Raw genomic sequence first — 21,335 nt, forward strand, 5'->3', positions numbered from 1 at the left:
TAATCAGTATCAGATTTTTGTCTGTTAAGTTAAGAATAAAATGCAAGAGCAAAATAAAAAAGTTATTTAATTTTTTCCCCACGAGGATGTGTACAACAGCCAGAGAGGAGGAAGAATCGCAGAGAAGGAGCAGTTCAAAGACTGTGGTAAAGCCCTCAGCGAGGGTCAAGTCTTGCGGGCACGTCCCGACAGGGACCACTTCCGCACGCAGAACCTGACGAAGGATATAGCCGCGGTGAGAAGTGAGAACCACCGACTTCAACGGGTCACTGAGGAGGAGATTAGGAAAAGTAAACTGGTCATGGCAGACGTCAAGAGGTGGAAGAAAGAATGTCACAAACTCACAACGGAGCATCAGGAGAAAGTACGCTCTCACTATCATTCTGTTGTTTGCGGATAGCTGTTTTATTAGATCATTTTATAGAAAAACAGCACAACAGTTTTGGTGCGTTATATGCTACTATTCAAAACAGAATCTTTGGGTGAAGTGATGAAAGAGGATGAGAGATAATTGAACCTGGTCAAGCTGACATTGTTTGACCTCCCACTTTAAAGTCATAATTTTTTTTTTTGTATTTATTTTCATGATAAGTTCTTAAGTGCTTAATTGTCACATCTTTGGAATGTGGCAGGAAACCGGAGCACCCGGACAAATCTGTTATAATCAGCTATAATTAAGAACTTTTTGCTCTTCTTCCACTATTGGGAGTGTACAGTTTAGGTTATTGAATTTCAATATAACCAATGCATAATCAATCAGGTTGGGTCCTTTTATTTAAGTGTTGGAAACCTCCTAAATTTACACCTCCCAAAACCATGAACTCTACCTCTTAAGACGAGGGGAGCAGGCGCACTGGAACATCACACCCATAGGTTTCCCTCCAAGTTCCCCTCGGGAGCGGCATAGTGGAATGCCAGTATAGTTGCTGCCTTAAGGGGCTGCCCCACTGTATGAGCTAATTCAAGAGCTCTCCCGAGTTTGCCCTGATTCGAACTCGGAGAATTACGGTAATAGCCACTCGTAGGTACTCGGGGCTCATGGACATTATTCAACATGTTGAAAAATCTCCACGAGCTTACCGTGTTTCCCGAGTACCTGCCGTTAGGGTTACGAGCCGCCAAGAGACGTCCCGAGCTCCGACGTACCCGCTACGTACATTCTACGTGCTTACCACGAGTTTGATTTTTTTTTAAACTCGGGGGAGCTCTTGAATTAGCTCGTACAGAGGGACAGGCCCTTTACAGTGCCAGAGACCCGGGTACTTGTCTGTACGGGGTTTGTACGTTCCCCTGTTGCCGCATAGGTTTATCCAGGTGTTCCGTTTCCTCCCACGCTCCGATAATGAACAGGCTTGTAGGTTCATTGGCTTTGGAAAAAAATGTGTTAAATTGTCCCCAGTGTGTAGGATAGTTTTAGTGTATGGGGTGATCACTGGTTGGCATGGAATCAGTGGGCTGAATTGCCTGTTTCCGTGCTGTAAAGTCTAAAGTCTCACATTATCCAGACTTGGAAACATGGTGCCAATTGTTCATTATCATCGGGTCTAAATCTTGACTCTTTCCCCAACATCATCGTGAGATCACCTTCACCAGAAGGACTGCACGGGTTCAAGAAGGTGGCTTAAAGAGGCTAATTAATGATTGGTAATGACTGCTGGTTTGCTGGCAATAACCTACATCCTTCAAATGAATAAATAGAATCTAAAATAAGGCCATTGAGCCATCCCTGGGATTTAAAAAATATATAAAATGGGGTTGTTCTTATAATGCAGTGAGATAGTATCACAATTTAATGCTAAAAGTGCCACACAGGAGCCTAAAACCTATGTAGGTGCTTTGTAGCAGATTGCCGTCAATCATTTCAGTCACGCAATGAGTATGAACGACTTTTAAATGTTTTCTTCTCTTCCCTCCCCCTCCGAACCCATCCCTCCTTTGCACTGTTTTTTTGTTTGGTTAGGAAAGACAAACTAATATTGTGATCCAAATGTTGAAAACAGAAATGGAGGCATTGAAAGACGCTTCTGAAAAGAAAGAAAAAGAAATGAAGCAGAACATGCAAATGCTGGCTAATGTTATCCTGGTGAGATGCTAAAAGCTGTTTTGTTTTGCTACGTGAGAGAAAATCAGCAAAAAGTTGCATGGCATGATGAGGAACATTAAACACATGCGCTACGTCCCTTCACTAAGGGGAAAACTCTTCAAATGAGCATATGCCTGAACTAATGTGGGACAGTAACCAGTGGGGAAAGTGGGCTTTCGAATTGAAGAAAGTAAAGGTGCATTTAGTGAGGGAGCTTCAGGGAGCAGCAAGAATACAGGTAATGTTGAACAAGGTGGGGGTTGAGGTGTGCTAGGGGTATGGGAGAAGGCACAGAAAAGATTGGAGGACCAAAGGATTTAGGAGAATGATTGAATGATAAACGTGAACATTTTATAGAGTTACTAGACCAAGTGGGACCCATTGGGTCCCTGTCACACAGGAGGGCTGGTCTCCGAATGCAATATTCCACCACTCACCAATAGCCCCCAACTGTGCAGGCGCGGCTGACGGGGTTCCATTGTGACGCCAGAGATCCCCGTTGTGACGCGAGTCACAGCAACCCTCCTCAAGTGCGCCTCATCCCCCAGCACTCCCTCCACCCTCCTCTTCACCCTCCCTCTTCTTTCCCCTCTCCTCCTCCCCTACCCCACTCCCTCCCTCACTTCTCCCTCCCTCTCCTTTCCCCTGCCCTCAGTCATTCCCTAACCCCATAACTCCATAACCCCTCTCCCCTCCCTACCCCCCTTGACGTCATTGTGAGGTGGAAGCTGCTGTGTTTAGTAAAATATTTTTTTTAAATGTAAATGAGATCCCATTGTAATGTCATTGTGGGGTGGAACACTGCTGACGGACAGTTTATGTAAATGAGATCCCATTATGACATCATACGCTGCTAACGGCCAGTGCACATGGAAGAGATTTTTGTCAAAGTCGTTTTTGTAACATTTAACATGTGAATAACTTGTAAAATATACTATCAATCTGAATGAAACTTGATACAACACACCACAGGATAATGGTGAGTAAGGTGGACCAAAAACGCTAGCGCGATCTTGACCTGTTTTGGCATAGTGTCAGGTTCAGACTCACAGACAATTCACGAACATACTAACAAACAAGATGAGAGTTTTAGTAATATTCAGATGTAAGACAGATTTAAAAACTAGGGAAATACTGTTGTATTTTGTACAATGGGTGGCACTGAGCCAGCTGATAGGGTTTAATGGTGGCTTAACATGGAATAAAAAGTGTAGGCAGTTGAAATGTAAATGTTAGTGCTTATTGATGGATGGACACTAAGGCCAGAATCTGGTGTTATTATTATTTTTTAAGTATGAATTTGAATCCGGTTAACAGTGAAAATTAGATATCCAGGTTGATAATGAGAATTGACGAGGATGTTTCTAGTAGTGGGAAAAAACTAGGGCCAGAGGGCACAGGCTCAGAATAAAAGGATGGACCTTTAGAATGGAGATGAGGAGGAATTTATTTAGACAGCATAATGAATCTGTGGAATTCATTGCCACAGATGGCTGTGGAGACTAAATCATAGGTATTTTTAAAGCAGGCGTTGATCGATTTTTTGATTGGTAAGGATGCCAAAGGTTACGGGGAGAAGGCAGGAGATTGGGGTTGAGAGGGAAAAATAGATCAGCCTTGATTGAATGGCAGAGTAGACTTGATGGGCCAAATGGGCTACTTACGTTCCGAGGTCTTATAAATCACTTCAGCAATGAATCTCCGCTACTCATTGCTTAACTGGCAAAATATAATTCATTTGATGCTTTCACATCAGGATGGAAATAGATTACAATGGCATTCCCAGAACTCGATCACTAACTCTGGATCATTGCCTTGTCCAATGCCTTACCTTTTCAGGTACAGAGGAAATAATGATGGCCTTGTTTTTAAATGATGACCGAGTTATTTTGTGGTTATAATTTAGTTTAGATATACAGTGCGGAAACAGTCCCTTCGGCCCACGCAGTCCGCACTGACCAGTGATCCCCGTACATTAACACTACCCTACAGACACTAGGGACAAATTACACTTATACCAAGCCAATGTACCTACATACCTGTACGTCTTTGGAGTGTGGGAGGAAACAAAAGATCTCGGAGAAAACCCACGCTGGTCACGGGGAGAATGTACAAACTCCGTACAGACAGCACATGTAGTTGGGATCAAACTGCGGTCTCCGGCGCTGCAAGCGCTGTAAGGCAACAACTCTACCACTGCACTACTGTGCCACCCTATAGTTACAACAAACCTGTACAGGTTGTGAATTTATCTGTCAGCTCATGGGTAGACTGTGGAATCAAATTTTGTAGATTTGGCCATGACCATGAAATAAAATGATAGGATGACTTTAAAATTTCAACTTGGGATCATCATCCTTTCCTAAACACATCAGCAAGCGAATCTTGTCCTTCAATGCAGTTAACCGTGTGGGGCATCCAATCACTCAAACAGTTGCTTGCATGGAGCACAATGATCTCAACCCAGGGATATTTTATGTGGGACAACTTACTAGTTTACCAACATCAGGGGAATGGGCGAAGCATAACTAGTTTTCCTTCCTGTCTCTGGTGCAAAATATATTTTAAATAATTTATTTGCTTTGCGGTACAACTGCATTTGTTTAATTCCTTATTATTCATGTAGGATATGAAACTGGTACACTCGGATTTGTCTGTCAAATGGCCGTCAGACAAAGGGGATTGTGCCAATTCCACATGCGTAAAGAAAACCAGCCAAATATTGTCCAAGATAGATGGCATTCTCTCGTCCATGGAAGGAATATTCGTTTGCCGGGTAGGTAAATAAAGAATGTAAAATATTATTTCCAAATCGTCGTCTAGCTAAAGCTTTTAGTCAAGGGAAAGATGGGAAGATACATCTTCCCCAATCAGTCACAAAAAGAATGGATGTAAGTAATGAGAAAGACAAGAATAATTGAACTTACATAACACTTTCTTCTTTTACACGAGCACGGAGTCATGGTCCTACTCTTATAGGGGCTTATAGAAACTTACAAAATTCTTAAGGGGTTGGACAGGCTAGATGCAGGAAGATTGTTCCCGATGTTGGGGAAGTCCAGAACAAGGGGTCACAGTTTAAGGATAAGGGGGAAATATTTTAGGACCGAGATGAGAAGAACTTTTTTTCACACAGAGTGGTGAATCTCTGGAATTCTCTGCCACAGAAGGTAGTTGAGGCCAGTTCATTGGCTATATTTAAGAGGGAGTTAGATGTGGCCCTTGTGGCTAAAGGGATCAGGGGGTATGGAGAGAAGGCAGGTACAGGATACTGAGTTGGATGATCAGCCATGATCATATTGAATGGCGGTGCAGGCTCGAAGGGCCGAATGGCCTACTCCTGCACCTAATTTCTATGTTTTCTATGTTACTTTAATACATTTGGAGAAATTGGTAGGAAGAACATTAGCGTGGCAATGTGGTGCTGCAGATAGGCTTGGGTTCAGCCCTTCCAATTACTCTGGCTTCCTGTCACATTCCTAAGACATGCAGGTTGATGTGAAAATTGAGTATAATGTATTGGATGAGTTATAGAACTTTCAAAGTGGGGAGAGAGTTAATGGAAATCAAGAGGATATTATTGTCATATGTCCCAAAACAGATAAATGAAATTCTTACTAGCAGCAGCACAACAGATATGTAAACATATTACTCTGAAAACACCACAATAAACAACAAAAAGACTCAGTGTTTGTGTGTGAGATATTAAAAAAAACAATAGTAGTGCTGTCGGAGCCATTAATGCGTAAATTAGTTACTGTTAGTATATTATAGTATTTTGTATAGATAATTCTAGCTGTATCTTTTTTTGAATGCTTGGGGGAGGGATTTTGATATACGTAGATGGGCGTGACATACATCGGACGAGGCTAGCGAAACCACTGGATCGACTGGAGACGGCTGCAGAGAAGGAATATAGTTTTTACCAGTTCAGATAGTAAGAACGGAAAGCTACAATTTGTTGTAAGAATAAAGAGGATCTGGTATGTTCACTTCTTTGTATTTTCAACAACTTCAATGAAACTGGAAATAATGACTGGAGGATTTGTTGTTGCTATCGACTGCGTACGATCACCCCTCCCTGCTTGTGTAGTAACGGCAATGAAAAGCTGAAGCTTGGAATAGTTTGAAATTGCCATTATAAACAATGCCATGGAGCTTATTTGGAGTTTATTGTGGTGTTTAATAGCCTGATGTTTGCAGGGAAAACGCTTCTCCTGAAACTGGACATGACAGTTTTCAGCCTCCCACACATGGTGACCGGTGTAGAGTTAGTGTCATTGGGTGCTTGCTTGACAGTCGGTGCAGATACGGTGGGCTCAAGGACCTGGTTGCATGCTACAAGACTCATTGAAACCAACTAAAAACTTTGCAGTATGGGACAAAACCAATAATTAAATTTATTGCTCAAGTTGAGATTTCAGATCGAGTACCCGGTCGAGTTCTCAAGACCTGTGCAGACCAACTGGCGGGAGTTTCTGTGGACATTTTCAACCTCTCACTTCTGAGGTCTGAGGTTCCCACCTGCTTTAAGAGGGCATCAATAATACCGGTGCCCAAGAAGAGCAAGGTGACGTGCCTCAATGACTATCGACCAGTGGCACTAACGTCTGTGGTGATGAAGTGCTTTGAGAGGTTGGTTATGGTGCAAATTAACTCCTACCTTGACAAAAACCTCGACCCATTACAGTTCACTTACCGCCACAACAAGTCAATGGAGGATGCAATTTCACTGGATCTCCACTCCGCATTGGAGCACTTGGACAATAAAAACATTTACTGATTTTAATTGAAGCTGTTGTTTATAGACTACAGCTTGGCGTTTAATTCCATCATCCCTTGCAAGCTGGTTAACAAGCAGGATACCAAGCTCACGGAACTGGGTCTCCGCGCATCCCTCTGCAATTGGATCCTCGACTTCCTCATCCACAGACCACAGTCTTTTCGAATTGGCGGAAACACTTAATCCTCAGTAACACTTAGTATGGGAGCACCTCAAAGCTGTGTGCTCAGCCCCCTGCTTTCCTCATTCTATACCCATGACGGCGTAGCCGGACATAGTGCGAACTCCATCATCAAGTTCGCCGACGACACCACTGTTGTTGGACGAAACACAGATGGGGATGAGGCAGAGTATAGAAGTGACTGACCAAATGGTGCCAGCACAACAACCTGGCTCTCAACATCAGTAAGACTTTGGTAGGGGAAGGATTAGGACCCAAAATCCTGTTCACATCAATGGGACGATGGTGGAAAGGGTCAATAACTTCAAATTCCTGGGCGTGTATATTTCCGAAGATCTTTTCTGGACCCAGCATACCGATGCAATTATAAAGAAGGCACATCAGCGATTCCTGAGAAGATTACGGATTACTCTATTTCCTGAGAAGATTACGGAGATTCGGCATGTCAAAGAGGATTCTCCTACACTTCTGCAGTTGCACAGTAGAGAGCATTCAGACTGGTTGCATCGTGGCCTGGTTCGGCAACTTAAACGTCCAGGAGTGAAAAAGACTACAAAAAGTTGTGACCACTGCCCAGTCCATCACCGGCTTTGACCTCCCCAACATCGAAGGGATTTATCGGCGTCGCTGTCTCAAAAAGGCAGCCAACATCATCCAGGACCCACACCAACCTGGCCACACACTTGTTCCACCATTGCATTCGGAAGAAGGTACAGGAACCTGAAAACTGTAACATCCAGGTTCAGGAACAGCTTCTTCCCCACAGCCATCAGGCTTTGAAACACAACAACGATAAGCTCTGAGCTCTGAACTGCAAAAGACTATATTATTATTGCACTATATTTGTAATTTATTGAACTTTTTTATTCCTCTTCCTCGTTATGTACCATGTTTACATATTAACATATTCTGTTGTGCTGCAGCAAGTAAGAATTTTATTGTCCCATCCGGGACATATGACAATAAAACACTTGACTCTTGACTCCTGAGATGTACTCTGATTTGGTTATTGCAGGTTACAGTGAATAGTAAAGAGTGTCTGGATCCTGAAGTGTTTGTTGTTATACCTCTGCTGCCAAAGTCAATGTACACACCACTATTAATTAAAAAACTAGCGATCAACTGAGGTGAGAAGTTGCCATTAGGATGATATGAATAATATCAGGGAAAAGATTCTCCTTTTGCAGGAACAAGGGGGTGAATGGTTGGGCGACAGTGAAAATCATATAAGCTGCAGATGCCAAAAATCTTAAATAATGTTTTTTAAAATGATGAAAACACTCAGGGGATTGGTTTTGTCAGAAAGGTCTACAACCTGAATGTTGATTCTATTTCTCTTTCCATAGATGCTGCCTGACCTGCTGAGTGTTTCCAGTATTCCCTATTTTTCATTTTGGAAGTGATTAAGGTCAAAACCCACAACAAATTGCATAAACAAAAATGCAAAGTGTCCTTCCATCTTTTCCTCACAGTGGCTAAGGACCTTTTTCTAAGCCAACTACTTCCCAAAATCTTCCTGCTCGCATTCAGTGGATAGCAGCAGGAACATGTTCTCAGACTCTTGAACAAACTTTCATAAGCTAAGGATGTATCCCTGATGTCCAATTCTCCCTTGTCGTGGCCCTTATGCATTTTTACAGGATCAAAGCTCACCTGAAGATCAAAATGTGTAGACAAGAAGCACAAAGTTGGTGATTCCACTCCTTGTTCGAACTTGTTTAGTTGCCATCCTGGTTTCCAGAGAACAATTAGTGGTAATCTTAGCAGAATTTAAAGAAAGAAAGATAAAAGATGGTTGGAATAAAACTAACAACTGAGCTTTTGGCTGAATTAAATCTTAAAGTCTCTTCAAGTTACTCATCCACAAACATGACCAGCTAAAAGCATGCAAATTCTGTTCCAGGAATCCAACAATTGTTCTAGTGGTTGGCTACCAGGTGGAGACACAGGCAGCAAAGGAGTTAGAGACACGAAGGAAATGGTTCCTGCAACGATCAATGGACGCAAACACTCAAAACATGAGGTGAAGTGACCTTTGTCCTACAACGCGGAGCATATTCATCAAAACAAATTTGAGTTTAGCTTGTAACTCTTGCCGTTTTACAGATTGTCTGCATTGGATTTATTGATACTTGGGTACATGAGGGATGTAGAGTGGCAAGAGAGAGCCAGCCAGCATCTTGATAGTTGAGGGGAGGGAGGGACAGGCACAAGAAAGCCAGTTGGTCAGTGGGTAAAGAGCCTGATACTTGAGAAACAAATCTTGCCATAATGCCTACAGTTTCACACACCACATAATGACACTCTGCTTGCTGGTCCACTGGCGGGTCACAGCTAGTGCATAGTGACTATACCTGCCTGGCCCCCGGCCGCTTGGGTTTGACAATAGGTGCAGGAGGAGGCCATTCGGCCCTTTGGGCCAGCACCGCCATTCAATGTGATCATGGCTGATCATCCACAATCAGTACCGCATTCCTGCCTTCTCCCCATATCCCCTGACTCCGCTATCTTTAAGAGCACTCTCTCTTGAAAGTATCCAGAGAACTGGCCTCCACTACCCTCTGAGGCAGAGAATTCCACAGACTCACAACTCTCTGTGAGAAAAAGTGTTTCCCCCGTCTCCATTCTAAATGGTTTATCCCTTATTCTTGAGCGGCCTGGACCAGTCTCTGATGCTAATTCAGGAATCTTGGCCACCTGTCATCTGGGCAGTTCTGCAGTTGGTCGTTGGTAGAAGGTGTTTGAAGTTCATACCTCACGAGCCCCAGCCTGCAAGACTGCAGCACAACCTGATTGACAGCGGAGCGGGCTGGCTCATTCCACGATCCAGCTATGTCCGTGTTGGTTGGAGATGACTCCACTGATTCGTCAGAAGCTGCAAGTCTGGAATCTCCACTCCTACGTGGAGTATATGACCCAGTTCCCAAAGCTCCACGAAAGGGTATGATGTCACAAAATGTAGAACAAGAACACAAAATACACAAAAGGACACAAAATGCTGGAGTAACTCAATGGATCAGGCAGCATCTCGGGAGAACATGGATACATGACTTTTCAGGTGGAGATGCAAAATATCACCTATCCATATTCTCCAGATATGCTGTTAGTAACTCACTGAGTTACTCCAGCACTTTGTGTCCTTCTGAAGTCACAAAATGATGGACAGGCACATGTGCCAACCGGTTCTATATTTCGCTATTCCAGAGACACAAGGCAAATTTAGTAAAAGTGGCAGAGCTTTGCTGGTTCGTGCATTATGTTCTTTGTTTAAATGGTGCAACATATTAGTACCAATTGTGACCATCCTTTACTCGGCTTCACTGGAGAAAATCTGATATTACATAAATATTTAACCCAGTCGTACCAAGTTCATCCCTTTGCCATTTAATACAAGCAAGCTAGCTGCTCTAAAGATGAAAGATTGGTCTTTATGCAATTGCACACAGTAAATCTTTGTCAAGCTCCATGCATTATGATGAATGAAGCATTTCATTAATACATTTTTCATACAGTAACTTTTGGTTGCAGGAATGTGCAGCAATTGATTTGAAAGTGAGGGAATCATTGGGCAGGTCTGCATCGTCCCACAAAACTAGCAAGGTTAGTGCTGGGGAATTTGTCATGTCTGCATGTATTTTCCTCACGGGCACTCTCGATGCATCCTCGTTTTTCATTTCCTTGTTCTACAGACGTCAACTCATAACAAATGTGGACTTTATTTTCTCATCTGTGGAGGTGCCCAGAAATATCAAAGCAAAGATATTTACTCGGTAACACCTCAAAAGCATATTTTGCGATCCCCAATGTCAAACCATTTGGTTGCCTTGCCTAGGTTCGACAGATTGTGTAGTTTTGAAGAAACTTGTCCAAGGAACTGCCTTGCTGATTTGAAAAATTGTTTACCTTCCAGATAATTGATGCACGTCCTGCTTGCAAGTTGCTTCTGTTTGCACGTGGCAGGTCTTTATACTTTGGCATCATTCCGTCTTGTACCTTCTTATGGCCTTTCTGACTACTTTCTCCTCCGTTGGTGCTACACCACGCCCCCCTTTTTAATCTGAGGAACTATCACTTCTTGATGTTCTTGAGATGAACAGGTTGTCCTATAAAAAGTGATTGAGTCTAGTTGGCCTAGTTGAGGAACTTCTTCCTTTGATGGGACCATTAGAAGTCAGCAGCATACAGTCAGGATATGGGCTATGACTGAGCTTGTGACAGACTGAGATGAGAGGTCATTTCTCTCTGCAAAGCTTTTGGTGTTTTCTATCCCACATGGGATGTGGTTGCTCTGTTGTTGGGTGTATTCAAGATGGAGAGAACTATCAACATTTCAGTTGATAACGTTTAAGATTTAGGGATGGGGATAAAAGATCGGTGATGAAATTGAACTGCAGAATGGACTCTAAGAGGTTACGTATCCTACTCCTGTTTCCACTTCCTTAAATATTCTATTCTATTAATATGCCTATTCTAGTCCATCTCCTTTCTGCTTTTGCTGAGGCATGGTAGAATTTTGATAGATAATTGGTAGAATTTTGTAGTTTCCTTTCCTGTAGATATTTCCCCCCATTATCTCTTTCATAGACAGTATCTACAGTATATCAATCCCTGTACATATTTGGTTTTCTTTTTTTTTCTTTAATTATTATCTTTTTTATTTGGTCTTGCTCATCCAATTTCTTCGAAATCAGCTCTGTATTTTTATTAAAGCATTGTGTTCCTGTTTCTGCCATCTATTTAGATGTAATCTTCATGTAAAATGTTACTGGGAATGATCTCTTTAGTTATTGAAGTGTGATTTATATTTCAGAAGGAGTCAATTCAAAAACGTATCATCAAAAGGATCGAAGAATGTCAAATGCTCGCTGCAGAGAATGTAAAACTTCACAACTGTGTTAAAGAATTGGTGTGCAAGGTATTAAATAGTTTGCTACATTTAGCAACTGGCAGTAAAAATACTTCCTCAAAATCAAAGTGAGCAACCTTTATTTGAACTCTTATCTTTAGCTCAGTGCAGGACAACTTGTCACAGATCGTAATTAGCAAGTTCTAAATTAGCATCCTTAAATTCACACACTTGGAGATTGTTCTGCTGTTATACTGTGCAATGGATTTGTTAGCACATTAAAGGGCCTGTCCCACCAGCTTGCGATTGCATGCGTCTAGCACGACCAAACGTGGTCGCTTGAGACGTATGGCCGCGTGGGGCCGGTTCCACTTCGAACCGCGGAGGCGTATGGAGTTTGCGGGGCTGGTCCCGACATCATACTCACCAATCAGCTGGGCAGGAGGCGGGCCGACTGAATTTGGACATCGCATGGCGTCGGGCGGTGACGTCATCACGCAACGGCACGCCAGGTGGTGACGTCATTGCGCAACGCCACTTGCTAGGCATACGCCGTCAAGACCCGGCATATGACGTCAAGACGCTGCGTACGACGTCAAGACGCTGCGTACGACGTCAAGACGCTGCGTACGGCCTCAATGTGGCTGCGGGTCGACAGGCTGTTGTTGCGCCGAATTTTCGAACAGTGTAAGATTTTTGGAGATCCGCGCGATGTCGGGACCAGCCCCGTACAACTCCATACGCCTCCGCCGATCGAAGTGGGACCGACCCCGCGAGGCCGCACCCCTCGAGCAAACACGTTTGGTCGCGAAAGACGCAAGCTGCCGGGTGGGACAGGCCCTTTAGGAAGAGAAAACTTCACAGCACTCACCAGCTCCAAACTTTCCCTCAATGTCAGCAAGACAAAGGAGCTAGTTATCGATTTTAAATGTCTCTGAATATCTCATACAGTTAGAGATGTCAGAGAAATAACAAAAAAATAGTTTATTGTCACATGTACAAGTGAATAGTTTTTTATCGGGTGCGAACCAGCCAGCAAAAAGACTATACATGGTTAAAGTCCAGCCATCCACAGGGTATAGATGCAGGGTGAAGGGTGTAACATTTACTGCAAGTCCAATTAAAGATAATTCAAAGGTCTCCAATGAGGTTGATGGGAGGTCAGGATCACTCTCTAGTTGATGAGAGGAATGTTTCAGTTGTCTGATAACATGAAGTAAATAATTGCAAAAATTACATTTAAAAAAAGTAAAAATGGTTTTGGAAGGGAACCTATCGTTTTTTTGTTTTATTATTGGTGGACTGACAATTTGCATTGGGGCAATGCCCAGTTTTTAGCCAATCCCTGTCTAAATCATACTTGTTCCAAGTCATCCATCGATGCAAGTGACAATTTTCACCAGTGCAATACTGTGAAATCTCAGCCAATTGGCGCCCTACCTTCTGGAGCCCCACAACGATAGAATACGCAATACCAAATCTGTCTGAGAGTTTGGGAAGTTTGAATTTGCCAATTTGCGTCAATATCCTAAACTTGTTCCCCTTTGAGAGGGTAAATGTCAGTCTTTCCATTAGAAGCTGTACGCATCCATCAACAAGATCCACACCAATCATGTTTTCCTTGTTGGGTGGTGAGTGTATTCTTAAATTGGTTGACCACCTTTCCTGGTCTAAAGTATACACTTTTTTCCAACAGGTGAATGGTTTCAACAAAATAATCCAATACGCTGACCAAAGGCTTCAAATGAATAATTCGCACATTGTGAGGTAATACATATTTCAGCAGATCTCTGCGACTACAAAAGGCAATCGGGTACATATTCAAAATGGGACAGAGAGCGGCATGGTGACACAGCAGTAAACCTGCTGCCTTACACCTGCCAGAGACCCGGGTTTGATCTTAATCTTGGTTGCTACCAAAGCATAAAGACCTGCCACATGCAGTGTTTGCATGGGTTTTCTGTGTGGTCTGGTTTCCTCCCACATCCTAAAGATGTGCAGGTTTGTAGGCTAATTGGCCTCTCTAAATTGTCTCTAGTGTGTTGGCAGTGGATGAGAAAATGAGATAACATCAAATGAATGTGAATGGGTGATTGACGTTGGTGTGGGTTTGGTGAACCAAAGGGCCTGTTTCCATGCTGTATCTCTAAATACAACTAAACTAAATAAGCAGCAACATGTCCATATTTCTTCTACAAGTTTCAACACTGAGGTTTTGTTTGTTCTTGCAAATGCTCTTTGTACCTTCAGAAATTGTGCAATGCCAAAAATTGTTTCAGCTGGGCTAACATTTGTTTTTATAATTATGAAGTAGAACTAAATAACCTCTATAGATGAAAATCAAACAAAAACTGCACATGTTAGAAATCTGAGTCAGAAAACTCTGGATAAAGAGTCATACAGCAACACAGCATAGAAATAGGTAATTCGGCCCATCCATGCTAACCCAGTTGCCTAACCGAGTTAGTGCCATTTGCCTGCGCCTTGTCCATGTTACTCCACGTCTTGTCTATCCAAATACCAAGCAGCCCACATATTTGGGGAAAGAAGCAGAACTAATGGTTCAGGTTGAAGACTCTTTGTCAGAACTGGGAAGGAGACACAAAAGCAGCTTGTTAATCTGCAGCGAGGGTGGGGAGGGGAGTTGGTAAAACCAGGGTGGCCATGGGGATAAGCTGTAAACAAGCTTATCTGATCAATGAGAGAGTTGGAGCAGTGAGAACGTAGACCAACAACTGAAGAAGTTGCAAAAGGCAGAGTGGGAAGACATGCCTGGCGGGTCATGCTAGATCTGTCCTTCACTCCCAGAGAGAAATAAAAAGGAGAGAAAGATTCTTCAGTTAACCCGTCTTGTCTGCATTAGTCATCTATCTGTGGTGATATTAGCTAAGCCTAATGCCCCTGTCCCACTTAGGAAACCTGAACGGAAACCTCTGGAGACTTTGCGCCCCACCCAAGGTTTCCCTGCAGTTCCCAGAGGTTCCCGGAGGTTTTTGTCAGTCTCCCTACCTGCTTCCACCACCTGCAACCTCCGGCAACCACCTGCAACCTCCAGGAACCGCACGGAAACCTTGGGCGGGGCGCAAAGTCTCCAGTGGTTTCCATTCAGGTTTCCTAAGTGGGACAGGGGCATAACTTGCCAGGCATTTTTTCCTGCTATGTACAATAGAAAGATTGAGAAAATGTTAAGTAGATTTTGCTTTACACAGGTCAGGGAATGGTGCGTGTCACTCAACAGGAGTACACAGAGGAAGGTTGGTGTACTAAATCTTCAGATTATATATTTAAATTAATGGAAAATCGGCTGCATGACCGATCTTGCTGACCCAGTTTTCCTCAACACTCTTGCACACTTATTGTCTTCTTCCGGAACAGAGAAACCAGATCTGCTGTCTCTGATAACTTTGGCATTTCATTGCGTTACATTGCAGTGGATTGGAGGCTACACCTGAAACACTGCCATGGAAATATTAACTTGATTCTCCTGTTGGTTTTATAGGCTGGAAAAGAAGAACTCCATTTTGTTTGTTGCTTTGAATAAGATGGCCAGAAAGAAAGAGATGAGAGACAGGTATTTGTTTCAGTCGACAGTGTTTTGGCGTATTTCATATTTTCATGGAAAAATAGATCAATACATCTTTGTGTGATGCAGCAAGTAACTTTCTTTTTACGTTGCATTGCAATGTTGCCTAGAAATTGAACTTCACCCTATTTTTGGTGTCCTAATGGGTACTCTATATGTTTGCAATCTTCTCTTGACCCAATTTTTATTAACATTATTTGTTTGAGAATATTATACTGTTCCTGTTTTTAGTCGTATTAACGTACTTGTGAGCATTGCACAGTATTGTGATGCGGCTCAAGATAGCCGTGACATTAGGTTAAATTTCTTATTTTTACTTTCTTCAAAGAATTGGGAAATTTAATAAAAAGGTGGGGTTTCATTCCGAATCATGTGATTACAATTTTAACTGTGAAGTTGCTTCCAGAGATCAGAAATGCTGCCTCTTCATTGTAGTTCAGACCACTGGGAGCTCAGTCATCCCTTAAAGAGCTCTCTCCTTGTCAGCTGCAAAACAGCGGTTTAAAAGGCTTCCATCGGTGGCGAGTGAGTAATGATTAGGTTTAAGTTCACAAAACTTATTCGCGAATTGACTATTTCTTATTGGACACAAAATTGATCCCATATACGAATAAACCATCATATCATAATAGTATTATTTCTGACCACTCACCATTGACTTTTATACTTAAAATTGAGGGAATGCCGAGTATAAAGCCTTTTTGGAGGTTCAATGCACACATATTAAATAACCCGCAGGGTTATGAGTATATAAAAGAACAAACAAAACTTTTTTTCGAAATAAATGACCCACCGGGTATTTCTGCACCGCTATTATGGGAAACCTTCAAGGCATATATTCGCGGTGTCATAATCTCTTACCAAAGTTTTCAAAATAAGGAAAATAAAAGAGAACTTCAGCGGATAGAACAGAAAATAAAATTACTAGAACTGGACAATGCAACTGACCCAACCATAAATAAAGATAATAAGCTGGCCAGCACTTTATTAGTGTTGTGCAATATCAGCAACCACATTTCACAGTTAACTAAAGCCAGTGCTGAGAGAAATGAAAGAACAATGACTCAATGTTGAACTGTGTATTTTTGAGGATGTGGGTGCTCGGACATCGAACAGTACAGCACAGGAACAGGCCCTTTGGCCCGTGATGTCTGTGCTGACCATGATGCCAAATTAAACAAATCCTGTCTAACATATAGTCTTCATCCCCCATTCCTTGCCTGTTCATGTGCCTATCTAAATCTCTCTTAAATGTCACTTTCATATCTGCTTTCACCACCACCCCAGGCACGTTGTTCCAGGCACCATCAATCTCTGGGTGGAGAATAAAAACTTCTCTTGTAAATTTTCCCCTTCTCATGTTCGAGCTATGCCCTCTAGTATGTAACATTTATACGCAGGGGAAAAAGTTCTGACTGTCTATCTATGCCTCTCATCATTTGATGTGCTTCTATTTGTTCACCCACTCAGATTCCAGCTTTCCATAGAAAACAATCCAAGTTTGTCCAACCTCTCCTCATAACAAATACTCCTTAATGCAGACAACGTCCTGGTGAACTTCCTCTCCAAAGCTTCCAAATCTTTCCAGTAATGGGGTGACCAAAACTGCACACAATACTCCAAGCGTGGCCTGACCAATGTTTTATACAGCTGCAACAGGACAATTAAGGAGAGAAGTTTACTTGTGGAAGCTGCATATACCAACAACTACTGCCACATAGTCCAGAGTAATGAGTGGACCTGGAATAAGACCCAAAACTTGAAAAGAGTTAGAAAAGTAAAGGGGAATACTGAAATGATATTGGCGTCTTCCTTAGTTTAGTTTAGTTTACTTTAGAGCAGTGATTCCCAACCTGGGGCCATGGCAAATTTCAGGGGGGCCACAGAAACATTTTGGGATTTAGGGGACCACAGCTTCAATGAAGGGGGCCACAGAGCTACCGCCCTGTTGCCTATTAAATTTCAGTTCCAATAAATTTAAATCTATGTAGTTGAAATATTTTTGATGTTTGTGGAATAGAATAAAAGAGAATATATGTGCAATTAATAGACACTGATATTTTTATGGAAGGTATTATAATATTGAAGTACCTTTTTCCTGCTAATAATGTCAGGGGGTCCATAGAAAAATTAAAAGATCCCAAGGGGGCCATGAGCTAAAAAAGGTTGGGAACCACTGCTTTAGAGATACAGCACGGAAACAGGTCCTTCAGCCACTGTCTGCACCAACCAGCAATCCCCTATCCTACTAACACTAATAATGTCCTACACACACTTGGGACAATTTTACATTTATACAAAGCCAATTAACCTGCAAACTTGTAGTCATTCGAGTATGGGAGGAAGATCTCGGAGAAAACGCACATACTGTAGGTCACGGGGAGAACGTACAAACTCCATACAGAAAGCACCCATAGTCAGGATCGAACCTGCGTCTCCAGCACTGTAAGGCAGTAGCTCTACTGCTGCGCCACCATGCCACCCTTTATATATTTGTGAGATTTGCTCTCATTTACTCTGTTTTATTGCTTGACATTTGCCTGTTTATGTTATAATAATATTTTAAATAATCTTTAAAAAGGGCAAAACTGTCAGATATCTTTAATGGTAGACAAAATTGCTGAAGAAACGGCAGCATCTATGGAGCGAAGGAAATAGGCAACAGAGAGAGAGAGAGAGAGAGAGAGAGAGAGAGAGAGAGAGAGAGAGAGAGAGAGAGAGAGAGAGAGAGAGAGAGCAAACTAGTTCTAGTTTAGTTTATGGTCATGTGTTCCAAGGTACAGTGAAATGTTTTTGTTGGTGTTTGTAGGAAGATTTGTACGCACTGTATCGAACTTTCGAATGGATTTCATGTTACAGGAACTCAATCATGTCCAGGTGTCCATAAGTTGGGCTTTCATAACTCGGGTCATCTTGTACCTGGCAATGCAAGGCCAGTCTGAAAAATGGTCCCGACCCGAAACATCAACCATCCATGTTCTCCAGAGATGCTGCTTAGCCCGCTGAGTTACTCCAGCACTTTGTGTTCTTTTGTGTAAACCGGCATCTGTATTTCCTTGTTTCTACTGTAAAGCTGAGGTTGCTGTTTTGTGATTGGCTATCAACTAATCCTTGGATGGTGCATAGATTGGAAAATGAAGCAAATTCATAGCATTACAGGATCAGCATTTATGCACCTTTGGGGTAAAAGCCCTATCGGAAATAGTGGGAGCGATTCCCTTGTACAGAGAAGTGTGGAGCAGATGGAGAGGATCGCGTGCAAGAGGATTCATTGCCTGAATGAGAGATGTGGGAGAAAGTTTGAATGGAGCATCAATGCTCATTTGAGTCATGTAGTGTGTTTATCTGCTCGACATTCTACGAAATTCTGCTCAAAAGCTGATACTAGCCCGCCCTATTGGGCAAAATGCTTGTTTTATAGTTTGCATTATTTTATTTTCCCGTCACTAATCTGCCTCTTTAACAATGCCATGTTTATTATGTTGCTATTGTCTCCAGGTCCTGGTGGTGTGTCACCAGAGCCCATTTACATTAATTTCTTACTGAAGCACAATTATACTTGTGTGTTTAGGTGGAATGCTTTCTCTGTAATAATAACTATACAGGTGCACAACCTTTTATCCGAAAGCCTTGGGACCAGACACTTTTCGTAATTCAGAATTTTTCGGCTTTCAGAATGGAAGATTTTTAGCGTAGATTTTAACGGCTGGCTCAGTGGTAGAGTGCTCGGCTCATATCCGCAAGGTCGCGAGTTTGCGCCGCGATCCCGGCAGGTACTCGATCGCGAGTTTGAGTCTTCAATGTAGTTTTTTCTTGCAGAATAGGAGAGAATAGGGAGGGTTAGGCTGGGATAATTCTCTGCGAGATGATCTTAGTGCGGGAGACAAGTGTAGGAGAGGAGGTTACACAAAAAAGCTGGAGAAACTCAGCAGGTGCAGCAGCATCTATGGAGCGAAGGAAATAGGCAACGTTTCGGGCCAAAACCCTTCTTCAGGAGGAGAGGAGTACTGTCTGTGTGGGCAGAACTTTGGAAGTGATTGCCCACCATTGCCCACCATTCTCAAAAGCCGCTGTGTCTCCCTGTCCCTCCAACTCCAGAGGAATCCGCTCCCTGATGCGCCGCTACGGCGACAAGTGGCAGTTCGCCCACAGCCCGAGCTGCGCCACCCCAAGAGCAAGACGTACCTTGCACACCATCAGCTTCTGCCTCTACGGGGAGCGTGGGCCTTGGTGGTTGGAGCGAGGCTGGGCTGGAGTTGCTGATCTGGGATCTCTGTGCTTGCAGTGGGCCTGGGGGTCGATGTCCCGATGAGGGGGCGCAGCTCGGGCTGTGGGCGAACTGCCACTTGTCGCCGTAGCGGCCCATCGAGGAGCGGCTTCTGTTGGTCCTGACGTCTCTCAGCTCCTGTCCAGGGGGGTGGCCGGAGACGTCAGGACCAACTGGAACCCGCTCCCTGATGGGCCGCTACAGCGACAAGTGGCAGTTCGCCCACAGCCCGAGCTGCGCCCCCTCATCCGCAACCCGGGTTCCTCTGGAGTTGGAGCGGGGCTGGGCTGGAGTTGCTGCTGGCTGTGAGTCTCTGGGATCTCCGTGCTTGCAGTCGGTGTCCCGTTGGTCCTGACGTCTCCGGCCACCCCCTGGGCAGGAGCTGAGATGTAAACTGTACCGCCCTTGCCCCCTCCCTCTGCAACTGCAAACAACCCCACTCTCCTGCTCACCTGCAAGGGCGGTATAGTTCCCAGTCTCAGCTCCTATACAGGGGGGTGGCCGGAGACGTCACAGCCCGAGCTGCGCCCCCTCATCTGCAACCCCAAGAACAAGACGTACCTTGCACACCATCAGCTTCTGTCCCTACGGGGAGCGTGTTCCTCTGGAGTTGGAACGGGGCTGGGCTGCTGCTGGCTGTGGGTCTCTGGGATCTCCGTGCTTGCAGTGGGCCTGGGGGTCGGTGTCCCATTGGTCCTGACGTCTCCGGTGACTGGCACTGACCTGCTGGCATCGCCGACGTGAAGACAGTACAAAGCCCCCGCGCCGGTGCAATGGGCGGGGAGCTGGAGAGGGGAGGGAAGGGGTCACACACATGGCCGGGAAGCAGAGGGGTGTAGGTGGGGTGAAACTGAAGGGAGCGACAATCTGCTGCTGCCTGCCCGCTGAGTTGAAAAGTTCCCACGCAAGACTCACGATGTACTGTGTATCGCGAGTCTACCGTGGGAACTTTTTAACTCGGCAGGCAGCAGCAGATTGTCAATTATTAACCCTCCCACACAATATACCCTCACCTTCTCTTTTATGAATGGGGATTTAGTTCCCCTTTCTTCGAGGACCGACCGGAGGTTCCGCTGTCACCTCTGCAGGCCGCCCTCGGTGAATGTCTTCAAGGACCTTTCTTCAAGGACCGAAAAAATGTCCGCTATTCGGAGCTTTTCGTTATTTGGAATTTCGGATAAAAGGTTGTGCACCAGTATAAGGAGAGTAAATGAAATTAGAAGTATAGATGAACCTTAATCTAATTGAATGGTAAAATATTTCCATGGAATAAAATGGCTTACTCAATCCCTTGCTGTCACACTTTAATGTTCCCCTCTCCCTAAACCAGTTCACCAGGATCTACAAGTGACAGCAGTAAAACAAGTGAAAGAGCTCATTGTTCAAGGACAGAAGGAAACCACATCAGTGATAAGGGTATTTTCTCTGCTAAAGGTGAATATTTCCTATTTAATTTTCACAATTATACTGATGTAAGAATTGTTTTCAAAATCTGTTCATGGCCAGATAAATGGAATAACATTCCACAGCAGCCTATTTTCTTTCATGGATCGGAAGGGGTTTTCATTCGTGGAAGTATTATCATGCCCTAG

General features: G+C 43.6%; 1 protein-coding gene across 1 annotated transcript in view; it reads left to right on the forward strand.

Annotated features, from left to right (window-relative positions):
• Positions 1-21,335, forward strand: part of LOC129696065 (uncharacterized) — a 61,722-nt gene extending 40,387 nt beyond the window's left edge. The window contains exons 8-16 of the mRNA XM_055633473.1: positions 86-364; positions 1,961-2,083; positions 4,710-4,859; positions 8,951-9,070; positions 10,576-10,647; positions 11,858-11,962; positions 13,590-13,660; positions 15,393-15,464; positions 21,074-21,335. Coding sequence (XP_055489448.1) covers positions 86-364; positions 1,961-2,083; positions 4,710-4,859; positions 8,951-9,070; positions 10,576-10,647; positions 11,858-11,962; positions 13,590-13,660; positions 15,393-15,464; positions 21,074-21,335 — 1,254 coding nt within the window. The remainder of the gene's footprint in view (positions 1-85; positions 365-1,960; positions 2,084-4,709; positions 4,860-8,950; positions 9,071-10,575; positions 10,648-11,857; positions 11,963-13,589; positions 13,661-15,392; positions 15,465-21,073) is intronic.

The sequence above is a fragment of the Leucoraja erinacea genome, chromosome 4 (genome assembly GCF_028641065.1).
Source record: "Leucoraja erinacea ecotype New England chromosome 4, Leri_hhj_1, whole genome shotgun sequence".
Taxonomy (NCBI): Eukaryota; Metazoa; Chordata; class Chondrichthyes; order Rajiformes; family Rajidae; genus Leucoraja; species Leucoraja erinaceus.